The sequence below is a fragment of the Clinocottus analis genome, unplaced genomic scaffold (genome assembly GCF_023055335.1).
Source record: "Clinocottus analis isolate CAN_PGR_092001 unplaced genomic scaffold, fCliAna1.0.p SCAF_2, whole genome shotgun sequence".
Lineage (NCBI taxonomy): Eukaryota > Metazoa > Chordata > Actinopteri > Perciformes > Cottidae > Clinocottus > Clinocottus analis.
The window spans coordinates 399837-412336 of NW_027175931.1; the positions used below are offsets into that span (position 1 = coordinate 399837).

General features: G+C 47.2%; 1 protein-coding gene across 1 annotated transcript in view; it reads right to left on the reverse strand.

Moving 5' to 3' along the window:
* Positions 1-1076: 1076 nt before the first annotated feature.
* ano7 (anoctamin 7) overlaps positions 1077-12500 on the reverse strand; it is a 14407-nt gene continuing 2983 nt past the window's right edge. Inside the window, exons 5-23 of the mRNA XM_068585241.1 lie at positions 12372-12500; positions 12153-12210; positions 10937-11047; positions 9893-10058; positions 9726-9816; positions 9156-9252; positions 8527-8670; positions 7926-8063; positions 7741-7836; positions 6850-6952; positions 3865-3976; positions 3659-3713; positions 3464-3561; positions 3151-3305; positions 2863-3068; positions 2440-2579; positions 2201-2291; positions 1970-2089; positions 1077-1818 (exon numbers count right to left, since the gene is read on the reverse strand). The exon at positions 12372-12500 is cut by the window's right edge and continues 8 nt beyond it. Of these exons, the coding sequence (XP_068441342.1) occupies positions 1672-1818; positions 1970-2089; positions 2201-2291; positions 2440-2579; positions 2863-3068; positions 3151-3305; positions 3464-3561; positions 3659-3713; positions 3865-3976; positions 6850-6952; positions 7741-7836; positions 7926-8063; positions 8527-8670; positions 9156-9252; positions 9726-9816; positions 9893-10058; positions 10937-11047; positions 12153-12210; positions 12372-12500 (2257 nt within the window). The 3' untranslated portion in view covers positions 1077-1671. The remainder of the gene's footprint in view (positions 1819-1969; positions 2090-2200; positions 2292-2439; positions 2580-2862; positions 3069-3150; positions 3306-3463; positions 3562-3658; positions 3714-3864; positions 3977-6849; positions 6953-7740; positions 7837-7925; positions 8064-8526; positions 8671-9155; positions 9253-9725; positions 9817-9892; positions 10059-10936; positions 11048-12152; positions 12211-12371) is intronic.

A 12500-nucleotide genomic window follows, 5' to 3' on the forward strand; every position in this document is an offset into this window, starting at 1 on the left:
TCCTAAACTTCAGAACTAGAAAACTGAAGGACGGGAGAGTTGCTGCTCACTGCAAACTGGTTTAACATACAAATGCCTGTGAAGGTAAACAAGGAGCACCTGAGACAGCTGGTGACTGATAGGCTGGAGGAGAGCGGTTGTATACCACAAAGGGCCGAAGAAAGTGGATGTTCGAGCTACGCCGATGGAGTTCCAGCTGACAGTCCGCATTACAGAGTTAGAGGTGGAAGCTATGCACCTTAGGGTGACAGCCTTAGGGCTGGAAGGCCAGCCTGGCGGCTCACCCAGTCACCTGTAACCAGTCAAACCCAACAGTCTCCCCGAATTGTGAACTCAAACTGCAACATCTGGGAGGTGGGGTTAAGAGACGTTGTGCTCAGGCTCCCTAAGGCCGGGCGTCACAATTATTATTCAAGATTATTAATAAATCTTGGAAGCCGTGTTAAAAGATTTATAGATAGTATAGATTATGTAAGCTAAACAAGCTTCAGTGATGTTTCCTGAACATGGACAGTACATATGCCCTATAATGATAAATACTGGGGTTTTAATAAACGTGCTTTTCTATGTGGGGATAAGTCTGTAGACCAACATGTAGCATGAGTCTGTCTCTTAGAGGTCAAACAAGGACGTGCAACTGATCTATGAGGCAAAGGTCTCATAGATCACCATGGAACATTAATTCAGAATAAATATGGATGTGGTCAGGAGAGAGAATGCAGCTTTAACACATGAAGCATAGACTTCTATACAACCAGAGGAGTCGCCCCTGGTGGTCAGGAGAGAGAATGCAGCTTTAACACATGAAGCATAGACTTCTATACAACCAGAGGAGTCGCCCCTGGTGGTCAGGAGAGAGAATGCAGCTTTAACACATGAAGCATAGACTTCTATACAACCAGAGGAGTCGCCCCCTGGTGGTCAGGAGAGAGAATGCAGCTTTAACACATGAAGCATAGACTTCTATACAACCAGAGGAGTCGCCCCCTGGTGGTCAGGAGAGAGAATGCAGCTTTAACACAGAAAGCATAGACTTCTATACAACCAGAGGAGTCGCCCCCTGGTGGTCAGGAGAGAGAATGCAGCAACAACACATGAAGCACAGACTTCTATACAACCAGAGGAGTCGCCCCCTGGTGGTCAGGAGAGAGAATGCAGCTTTACACTTAAAGAAACAGAGGTTGTCTTTTGACTACTGTACTTTTTTCTGAACATGGGTCACATGGGGACGGGTGGAGATTAGCTTCTCTGTGAAAGAGCTTTTTGGATGTCTCAGAGTTCGGCACCACTCTAGTAGATCTGGTAGACGTCTAGTGATTTGTTTAGGTCATGGAGGTTCTCGTGCTGCACACAGACATATATAAACTATAAACACAGAAGATCTTGTAGATCATGCTCATGTTCATTAGAAGTCTTTTAGATCTCATAAAGCTCTGCAGATATCTTACTGGAAGGACTCAACAACACAACTCTGAGATGATCGTATCCATTAAAGGTCACCAGAGGTTCAGGACGGCTGGTAGTTCTTGGAGTTATCTAGTCTTGTAGATCTAGACCCGTATGACTCAGCCCAGTTCTTGTAGTCCTCATGGACCTCTCAGAGGGGTGTTGTAGATCTGTCAGACAGGTTGATCAGCAGGAGAAGCTTGGTCCAGATTATGTGGAGGTCTTTCAGCAGCTGCCTGGTGTACTGGTTCCCTCTGGGATCACCTTCAGGTCTGGTGGAGGGGAGTTGCTCTGCGGGGGTCCTGGGCGTCTGGAGACAGCACTTCTGGACAGGACTTCCTTTGCACCAGGAATCAGGGATTTCCCCAAAGACTGGAGGCACAAAACAAATCAAACTACCATCGGTGCTGAAATATTGGAACTGGAACCAAAACCCGGTGAACTCCAACTTTAGTCAAAACAAACTGGAGTTCCTTTGAAGCAGACGAGCTCCTTCTGATCACGTTGACCAGAGTTCTCGTACCTGGTTCTCAGCCAGAGCCTGTTTGGCCATGTAGTGCTCCCTCTTCATCTTCACCTCCACCTCCTCAGGGACGTCAGGCACCATCAGGTCGATCAGACGGCCGATGGAGAAGACCACATGCTGAGGAACAGAGAGGAGGAGGACTGAGTTTTCACAGTGGAGTTCTTAAAGAACATGTTTCTCTGGGTGTAAACGTTCTGTTTCTCTGGATGTTCTCCAGGTGACACTGACCTCAAACACGATGACAAACGTCAGTTGGATGGCGAGAAGGTGAAAGTATTCCGGGAGGTAATCACCATCTTCATCCCTGAAACCCAGATACCTGCAGGGCAATAGCAACGTCATCAATACCAGCAACATCAGCAACATTGGCAACATGAGCAAAAAATCATCATCATCAACAACAACAACATCAGCAACAGAAAGGCAACTAAGGTGTTGCTGGCCTTAGTTGCACTGATGTTGCCTACCTGCAAGTTGTGTTTGTCTGGCTGTAGTTGCGTGGTGACGTTGCCAGGGTGAAGTTGATGAACCCGGCCAGTGTGTTGTCTTTGGTGTAAGCGTAGTACATCCGCGGGAGGAAGGACGAGGTGAACGCGATGAGGAACGCCTGAAGACAGCGAGGTGGAGAAGATCAGATTCTATTGGCTGCTGGTGGAGAAGATCAGATTCTATTGGCTGCTAGTGGAGAAGATCAGATTCTATTGGCTGCTGGTGGAGAAGATCAGATTCTATTGGCTGCTGGTGGAGAAGATCAGATTCTATTGGCTGCTGGTGGAGAAGATCAGATTCTATTGGCTGCTGGTGGAGAAGATCAGATTCTATTGGCTGCTGGTAGAGAAGATCAGATTCTATTGGCTGCTGGTAGAGAAGATCAGATTCTATTGGCCTACGTTGCTGAGGACGGCCACGTGGGAGATGAACTGCAGGATGGGGAACCAGATGCCGATGTCTTGAGCGCGCTCGGCCACCGGGCGGCGATACTCCGTCACAAACTTCTGGGCGTCCAGACGGAGCTCCACCCAGTTGTTGACGAGCGCAAAGAGAGGAGCCAGAGGACACGCCGCCACGAAGATGGTGATGAAACCAAACTGGATCACTGAGGAGAACGAGGAGGAGCTGCGCGTTAACCCCACCCGCCCGGCAGCTGCAGGGGGATAAATCCAACACAACAGACTCACCCATCTCCAGGTATTCGTTGAAGAGCCCTTCACTGACCAGCAGCCGATAGTCAGTCTCCCAGGGAGACACCGTCACCTCCTCCTCTCCTCTCTCCTCCTTCACCTCCTTCAGCCGATGACTCAACTTCCTCTTCTGCCACCAGCACTGTAACTTCCTGCCAGAAAGTGAGCCGACAGTTTCAGGTAGAAAAGAGTTAAGCGCGTTGTATTCACACTTAGAAGTTCTTAAGATCTTAGACACTCGTGTGTGTGTGTGTGTGTGTGTGTGTGTGTGTGTGTGTGTGTGTGTGTGTGTGTGTGTGTGTGTGCTTACGGGCAGATGAACTCCTGGGCGTTGTTGATCAGCTGTTTTCCCACCATGATGACGAGCAGCTCCTGAGCCAGTTCAATGAGACATCCACCTGCTCCACACTGGGACACGCCCACATTTCAACACTCAGCATGAAGCACCTCACATCCCATAATAAGAAGTGGTCTTCATCACCAGGACCACAAGGTGGCGACTCACGTCTTCGTTGCGAATTCCGAACAGAGTGTTGTAGTTTCCAGGGTAACCGATGAACCTGGACACAAACAAACAAACAAACAAACAAACAAACAAACAAACAAACAAACAAACAAACAAACAAACAGTGAGGAGGAAGACAAACTCTGAGATGTTCTCCAGGAACGTGCCAGTCAAGCTGTGTCCTGATTGGTCGAGGAGCTTCTCACCTGCCTTTGAAGAAGGCGATGTAAACCGGAGACGAGTAGAAGTTCACGAACTGGAAGACGAAGACTTTGAGGATGAACATGTCTTCATACTTCGACTGAGTCCGGTGCATCTCTGAAGGACACAAGTACACAAGTACACCAGCAGTACTACAGATGGATACAAGTACACCAACAGCACCACACAAGTATACAAGTACACCAGCAGCACTACAGAAGTATACAAGTACACCAGCAGTACTACAGATGGATACAAGTACACCAGCAGCACTACAGAAGTACACAAGTATACCAGCAGTACTACAGATGGATACAAGTACACCAACAGCACCACACAAGTATACAAGTACACCAGCAGTACTACAGATGGATACAAGTACACCAGCAGCACTACAGAAGTATACAAGTACACCAGCAGCACTACAGATGGATACAAGTACACCAACAGCACTACACAAGTATACAAGTACACCAGCAGCACTACAGAAGTATACAAGTACACCAGCAGCACTACAGATGGATACAAGTACACCAACAGCACTACACAAGTATACAAGTACACCAGCAGCACTACAGAAGTATACAAGTACACCAGCAGTACTACAGATGGATACAAGTACACCAACAGCACCACACAAGTATACAAGTACACCAGCAGCACTACAGAAGTATACAAGTACACCAACAGCACTACACAAGTATACAAGTACACCAGCAGCACTACACAAGTATACAAGTACACCAGCAGTACTACAGATGGATACAAGTACACCAACAGCACTACACAAGTATACAAGTACACCAGCAGCACTACACAAGTATACAAGTACACCAGCAGTACTACAGATGGATACAAGTACACCAACAGCACTACAGAAGTATACAAGTACACCAGCAGTACTACAGATGGATACAAGTACACCAACAGCACCACACAAGTATACAAGTACACCAGCAGCACTACAGAAGTATACAAGTACACCAACAGCACTACACAAGTATACAAGTACACCAGCAGCACTACACAAGTATACAAGTACACCAGCAGTACTACAGATGGATACAAGTACACCAACAGCACCACACAAGTATACAAGTACACCAGCAGCACCACACAAGTATACAAGTACACCAGCAGCACTACAGAAGTATACAAGTACACCAGCAGCACTACAGAAGTATACAAGTACACCAACAGCACTACACAAGTATACAAGTACACCAGCAGCACTACACAAGTATACAAGTACACCAGCAGCACTACAGAAGTATACAAGTACACCAGCAGCACTACAGAAGTATACAAGTACACCAACAGCACCACACAAGTATACAAGTACACCAGCAGCACTACAGAAGTATACAAGTACACCAACAGCACTACACAAGTATACAAGTACACCAGCAGTACTACAGATGGATACAAGTACACCAACAGCACCACACAAGTATACAAGTACACCAGCAGCACTACAGAAGTATACAAGTACACCAGCAGTACTACACAAGTATACAAGTACACCATCAGTACTACAGATGGATACAAGTACACCAGCAGTACTACAGAAGTATACAAGTACACCAGCAGCACTACAGAAGTATACAAGTACACCAACAGTACTACAGAAGTATACAAGTACACCAGCAGCACTACAGAAGTATACAAGTACACCAGCAGCACTACAGAAGTATACAAGTACACCAGCAGCACTACAGAAGTATACAAGTACACCAGCAGCACCACACAAGTATACAAGTACACCAGCAGCACTACAGAAGTATACAAGTACACCAGCAGTACTACACAAGTATACAAGTACACCATCAGTACTACAGATGGATACAAGTACACCAACAGCACCACACAAGTATACAAGTACACCAGCAGCACTACAGAAGTATACAAGTACACCAGCAGTACTACACAAGTATACAAGTACACCATCAGTACTACAGATGGATACAAGTACACCAGCAGTACTACAGAAGTATACAAGTACACCAGCAGCACTACAGAAGTATACAAGTACACCAACAGTACTACAGAAGTATACAAGTACACCAGCAGCACTACAGAAGTATACAAGTACACCAGCAGCACTACAGAAGTATACAAGTACACCAGCAGTACTACAGAAGTATACAAGTACACCAGCAGCACTACAGAAGTATACAAGTACACCAGCAGTACTACAGAAGTATACAAGTACACCAGCAGCACTACAGAAGTATACAAGTACACCAGCAGTACTACAGAAGTATACAAGTACACCAGCAGTACTACAGAAGTATACAAGTACACCAGCAGCACTACACAAGTATACAAGTACACCAGCAGCACTACAGAAGTATACAAGTACACCAGCAGTACTACAGAAGTATACAAGTACACCAGCAGTACTACAGAAGTATACAAGTACACCAGCAGCACCACGCAGTCGGTCGTGGTCTACAACCTAAAGTCCTTCACGCCCTTTAAGACGGCGATTAAACGTTTCCGGTCTGGATGAAATGTTGCTGAAGGTTCACGTTGAGGTTCAGGAAGTCGGTTCCTTGTGTTCACAAACGGTTCCAGATGTTTTGATGGAGCTCCAAACAGAAACATTGAAATAAATCTGTCAACAAGGCTTTTCCAAGAAGAGGATTTGAAATAAAAACAGTTTCAGAGAGAAAGTACTTGATGAAGGAGGAGGAGAGGAAGAGGAGGAGAGGAAGAGGAGGAGAGGAAGGAGGAGGAGAGGATGGAGGAGGAGAAGAAGGAGGAGGAGAGGAAGGAGGAGGAGAGGAAGAGGAGGAAAGGAAGGAGGAGGAGAGGAAGAGGAGGAAAGGAAGGAGGAGGAGAAGAAGGAGGAGGAGAGGAAAGAGGAGGAGAAGAAGGAGGAGGAGAGGAAAGAGGAGGAGAGGAAGGAGGAGGAGAGGAAAGAGGAGGAGAGGAAGGAGGAGGAGAGGAAAGAGGAGAGGAAGGAGGAGGAGAGGAAGGAGACTCACCCCAGCGGGTCAGCATGTGAGCCAGTGAGGTGTAGAGCCTCGACAACATGAGGATGACGAGCAGGTTCAACACCGAGCCGGAGATACTGGCAACCCGCCCAGCCTGAAACACACACACACACACACACACACACACACACACACACACACACACACACACACACACACACTCACACACACACACACACACAATCAATTAGTGGAGGCGTCCCTCAGGGAAGCAGAGCCTCCTCATTAAATATTCAGATCATAATGTCTGATATGTAGGGAGATGTGTATATATATATATATATATATATATGTATATATATATATATATATATATATATATATATATATATATATATATATATGTATATATATATATATATATATATATATATATATATATATATATATATGTATATATATATATATATATATATATATATATATATATATATATATATATATTATTATTATTATTATTATATTATATCATATATATGTATAGATATATAGAGATATATGTATATATGTGTATATGTATATATGTATATATATTATATAATATAATTATTATATAATATATATAGATATGTATATATTTATATATATATATATATATATATATGTGCATAGATATGTAGAGATGTGGAGGAAGGTCTCTCCTTCAGTGCGCTCGCCTTCATCACGTTAGGTTCAAACAAATAAAACCACTTAGTGAGGTTTAATCAACACTTAGCTACGTTTAATACATCTCAAGGCTGGACTTAAGTATTTCTTCTTGTGTTGGCTGTAGACGAGGTCCTGTTTGTATTCACGTGTCTGATGACGACGTGGACGACTTCACGCTGGAGTTACTGAGCAGAAAGAGAAGCTTTCCAGGAACAATGGCCGCCGCGAACTCACCGAGCCGGTGAGGAAGCTGCCAGACTTGTAGATGAAGACTGTGACGATGGTGCGATACAGAATGATGCCCATGAGGAACATCAGCACCAGAACCACCTGCACACAGGAAGCAGAACCCTTCAGAGCCGCTCATTCAAACAGCCAACGGGAGGGAGAGGCCTGGGGTCAAAGGTCAGGAGGCTCACCATGAGGATGATGACCATGCAGCCGGTCATTGTTCTGTTGAATCGAGTCTTCTGAGGGAAGTAAGGTTCCTCTGCTCCCGTCACCGGGTTCCTCATCGTCATCGGCGCCATGGCGGTGAACTCTGGACGAGGTCTCTCCTGTGGATTATGAGGAAATGATGATTTCATTTGATTTATTTTTCAGTTATGAACCGCTGCCCTGGTCTCTTGTTTATCTTTGGTTGTGTTGTTTATCTTTTTTGTGTTGTTTATCTTTGGTTGTGTTGTTTATCTTTGGTTGTGTTGTTTATCTTTGGTTGTGTTGTTCATTTACGTGTGTTGCCTTTCACAGCCCAGGAGCCGTGAACTTCTCCTGACCGCCAAACCAGCTGATACTGGTGATACTGGTGATACTGGTGATACTGGTGATACTGGTGATACTGGTGAAATGAGAGGTTTTCTAAAGGGACCCTGGTGCTCAGACAAACTACCACTTAGGTCCTCAGTTAAATCCTGAGTATTTCATCAGGTGAGACAGGTGTCATGTGAGACAGGTGTCATGTGAGACAGGTGTCATGTGAGACAGGTGTCATGTGAGACAGGTGTCATGTGAGACAGGTACCTCAGTCTCCTCAAACTCTGAGCAGTCCCAGCGGTGAGAAAGGACTGAACGAGTCCTCTTCCAGTACTCCAGAAAGGTGACGGCCCACAGAGACATGAAGACACTGAAGAACACCGTTCCTCCATTATCAAACATGATGCCAGCCTGCAGAGACAGACAGACAGACAGACAGACAGACAGACAGACAGGTAGACAGACAGACAGACAGGTAGACAGACAGGTAGACAGACAGGTGGACTTACTGCGAGGTCTATTTCTACTTTTATGTTCTGAAAAGACAAGTGGACAGGAGGGCAGACAGGAGGACAGACAGGAGGACAGACAGGAGGACAGACAGGAGGACAGACAGGAGGGCAGACAGGAGGACAGACAGGAGGACAGACAGGAGGGCAGACAGGAGGACAGACAGGAGGACAGACAGGAGGGCAGACAGGAGGACAGACAGGAGGGCAGACAGGAGGGCAGACAGGAGGACAGACAGGAGGGCAGACAGGAGGACAGACAGGAGGACAGACAGGAGGGCAGACAGGAGGACAGACAGGAGGGCAGACAGGAGGACAGACAGGAGGACAGACAGGAGGACAGACAGGAGGACAGACAGGAGGACAGACAGGAGGACAGACAGGTACCTTGAAGGTGACACAGATGCTGGAGTAGTTCCACTTGGTGCAGATGTCACAGAGAGGACACATAGGGAAGTTGTTTCCACTGTTACACAACTCCTTCCTACACACACACACACACACACACACACACACACACACACACACACACACACACACACACAGAAAATGTGAGATCAAGTAGTTGAGGGGTCCCTCAGGGAAGTGTCCTGGAGCCTCTGTTTTTCTGTAGATTTAAACGGTTCTTTATTCAACATTCAGATCAATAATATCTGACATTCATCAATATGTGGACTAAGTAGAGAGATCAGAGAGATGTGTCTTCTATGTGCTGTTGTTAATCAGAATAATTAATCAGTTAAGGTGTTTGCCTCCTGACAACATGTGAGGGTCTTCAAACTTAGTCTTTGTGGAGATACAGTTGAGTGTCGTCAGCATATCAGCAAAGAACAAAGTGCCGTTACACAAGTAACTGATGGGCAAGGCATTATGTGACACTGAGGAACTAACTACCAGCTGCTTGTGTCCTGAATCTCGCGGCTCTATTGGACAAACTCCCACAGAGTTTCTACTCACGCTGGAAGGTCCGTGGCCATGAGCCACAACCCGAACAGGAAGACCAGGGTCCCCACCAGGGAGGCCGGCAGCAGCCAGCTGGTGTAGCAACCTGCAGCCGGACACAGCGACACGGTGTAAACGGGCCGCGGGGAGACGCTCACAACGTAAGTTACTGCTGCAGTTACCCAGCCAGGCGAAGTAGAGCGCGATCTTCTCCCCAAAGTACTCCCTGATGTGGTCCAGAGGCTGGTAGTGTCGCCAGGAGGACCACGTGGCCCAGTACGTGTACAGGACCTCCCTCAGATACAAGGACTGCAGGGGTACGGCGGGCGACGGGGGCTTGAAACCGCCCTGCCGACAAAGTGAGAAGCCAGAATATCAGGCCGGACTTCTGTCTCGGTCACGCGTTGGTCAGGGTGAGTTTTATGGGGGAGGGGTTAAAGTTTCAGAGGATTCAATTCAGTTTATTCTGTGTAGCCCATAATCACAAATTATCCTCAAAGAGCTTTACAGTCTGTACTCATGACATCCTGTCCCAGGACCACATCGGATCAGGATCAACTCCCCAAATAAAGATAGTAAAAAGCCTTTAACAGGAAACAGGAAGAAGCTTCATGGAGCAACAGATGGTTGCAGCATATTACGTGAATATGACAGAAACTATTTATTATGGTAGGAGGCAGGAGGTAGGAGACAGGAGGCAGGAGGCAGGGGGCAAGAGGCAGGAGATAGGAGGCAGGAGGTAGGAGGCAGGGGGCAGTAGACAGGAGGCTGAAAGTAGGAGGCAGGAGGTAGGAGACAGGAGACAGGAGACAGGAGGCTGAAAGTAGGAGGCAGGAGGTAGGAGACAGGAGACAGGAGACAGGAGGCTGAAAGTAGGAGGCAGGAGGTAGGAGACAGGAGACAGGAGGCTGAAAGTAGGAGGCAGGAGGTAGGAGACAGGAGACAGGAGGCTGAAAGTAGGAGGCAGGAGGTAGGAGGCAGGGGGCAGTAGACAGGAGGCTGAAAGTAGGAGGCAGGAGGTAGGAGGCAGGGGGCAGTAGACAGGAGGCTGAAAGTAGGAGGCAGGGGGCAGTAGACAGGAGGCAGGAGGTGAGAGTTAGGAGTTAGGAGGAAGGAGGAAGGACCAGCTCCAGACCAGGATCCATGGAAACCTGAGACGAGGAAGCACAGACTCCAAAAAGAAGTGGAGTTGGTGATGTGCATTGAAGACCCCTCAGGTGCAGTACCTCGTGCAGCGGGTAGGCGGCAGTGAAGACCTGCTCCGTCAGCAGCCGGTCGATCCCGACCTCGCCCCTCGTCACAGACCCGTACGTGGTCCTGGCCAGGATCTCGTAGAGCTGCAGGGACACGACACAGCGGACTGAACCCAACATGCTGGACCCGGCTCTCGGCCCCCTGGTTCTCATGGGATCGGAGCCCGGCCGTCCTCGGCCACCAGGACGAAGTTTTGTTTGTTGGTGGTCTGCAGTGCGCACCTTGTCTTGTGTGTCCTTGTGTTCCCTGCACCTCCTGCCCCTGGGATTGTCCTGGATGGTCTGATTGTGTATTGCCTCGTTACCTTCCCCTGGTATTAAACCCTGTGTGTCTCCTGTCCCCTTGTCAGATTCTACTGTTTGTTCCACTTTTTGTTTGTCAGTTCCTCGGCCTGTTTGAAGCCTGACTTGACTATTTATTTAGAGATTAAATTTACTTTTGAACTGTTTGCATTTGGGTCCACCTTCCAATCAGATCCTAAAATCACTCAACTCAGTTATTTGTGTTGCACAGAGTAAACACTGACGCGTCTCCTCATGCTGAAGGTGGAAGGATGTGTGGTGTCTACGGAGTGTTTGAGGACGAGGCGTCGCTGCCTCGGCATCCGTCTGCTGACTGAAACATCCTGGAATGTGGAAGGGCGACGGGTTCTCATCTCTGGACCAATCAGAGCCGTCGGTGAGGACCACGGCCCAACCAGACGCCGTGAGGTCAGCGCTAACTTATCGTTGTGTGTTTGTTCGTAGTATTGTGGAACTTTTCTAGACCTGTTTCTATTGCTCCTCAGATGAATACAAATTTATGTTTGTGTGCTTATGTTTAATGAGTCTCGATTTCTTAAAGCACAAAACTAAATAATAGAAACACATAAACGTGACTAACATCACGCTCATGAGCAGATTTTCTGCGACTAAAGACATTTGTGAAGAAACACAAACGGCTACGTTAAGAAGTCTATATTTTGTTTGTGCCGCATGTCGACAGAAAGGGGAGGAGCCTCACCGCCATCTTTACTCGCAGCTTTAGCGGTCGATCACATGCAGCACTTCCCCAGATGAAGTCATGTTTAACCAGCTGGCACACGGAGTTACAACACAGGAGTAGTGTTTGCTCTCTGGGCGTCAGACTTGAGGACAGGGTGCAGAGATCCTGGGTCAACAGAAACCTCTTGAAACCCTTGAAACTCACCACCTGGTGTCTTTGCGTGGTCTTGAAGAATGTCTCTTTGTTGTTGCTGCCCAGAAACCTGAGCACAGAAAACAGATTTCATGAGAGGACTGACACTTCAACTGCTTTCAGTGAAGGCCTTTACCCACCGGACAATGACACTGCACTTCATTTGCTGATATTAAGATCACATGTGCATTTTTATCTTGAAAAGTAAAATGTTCAGAACGCTACGGTCACCTCTGCAGCTTGCTGATCCTGAACTGACAGGTGTAGAAGTCCGGTGGCGGGTTGGGGACGTCCTGAGCCAGAGGGTTGGGCAAGGACAGCCGGGAAAACACCTGAGCGGACCAGTTAGTGATCGGAACC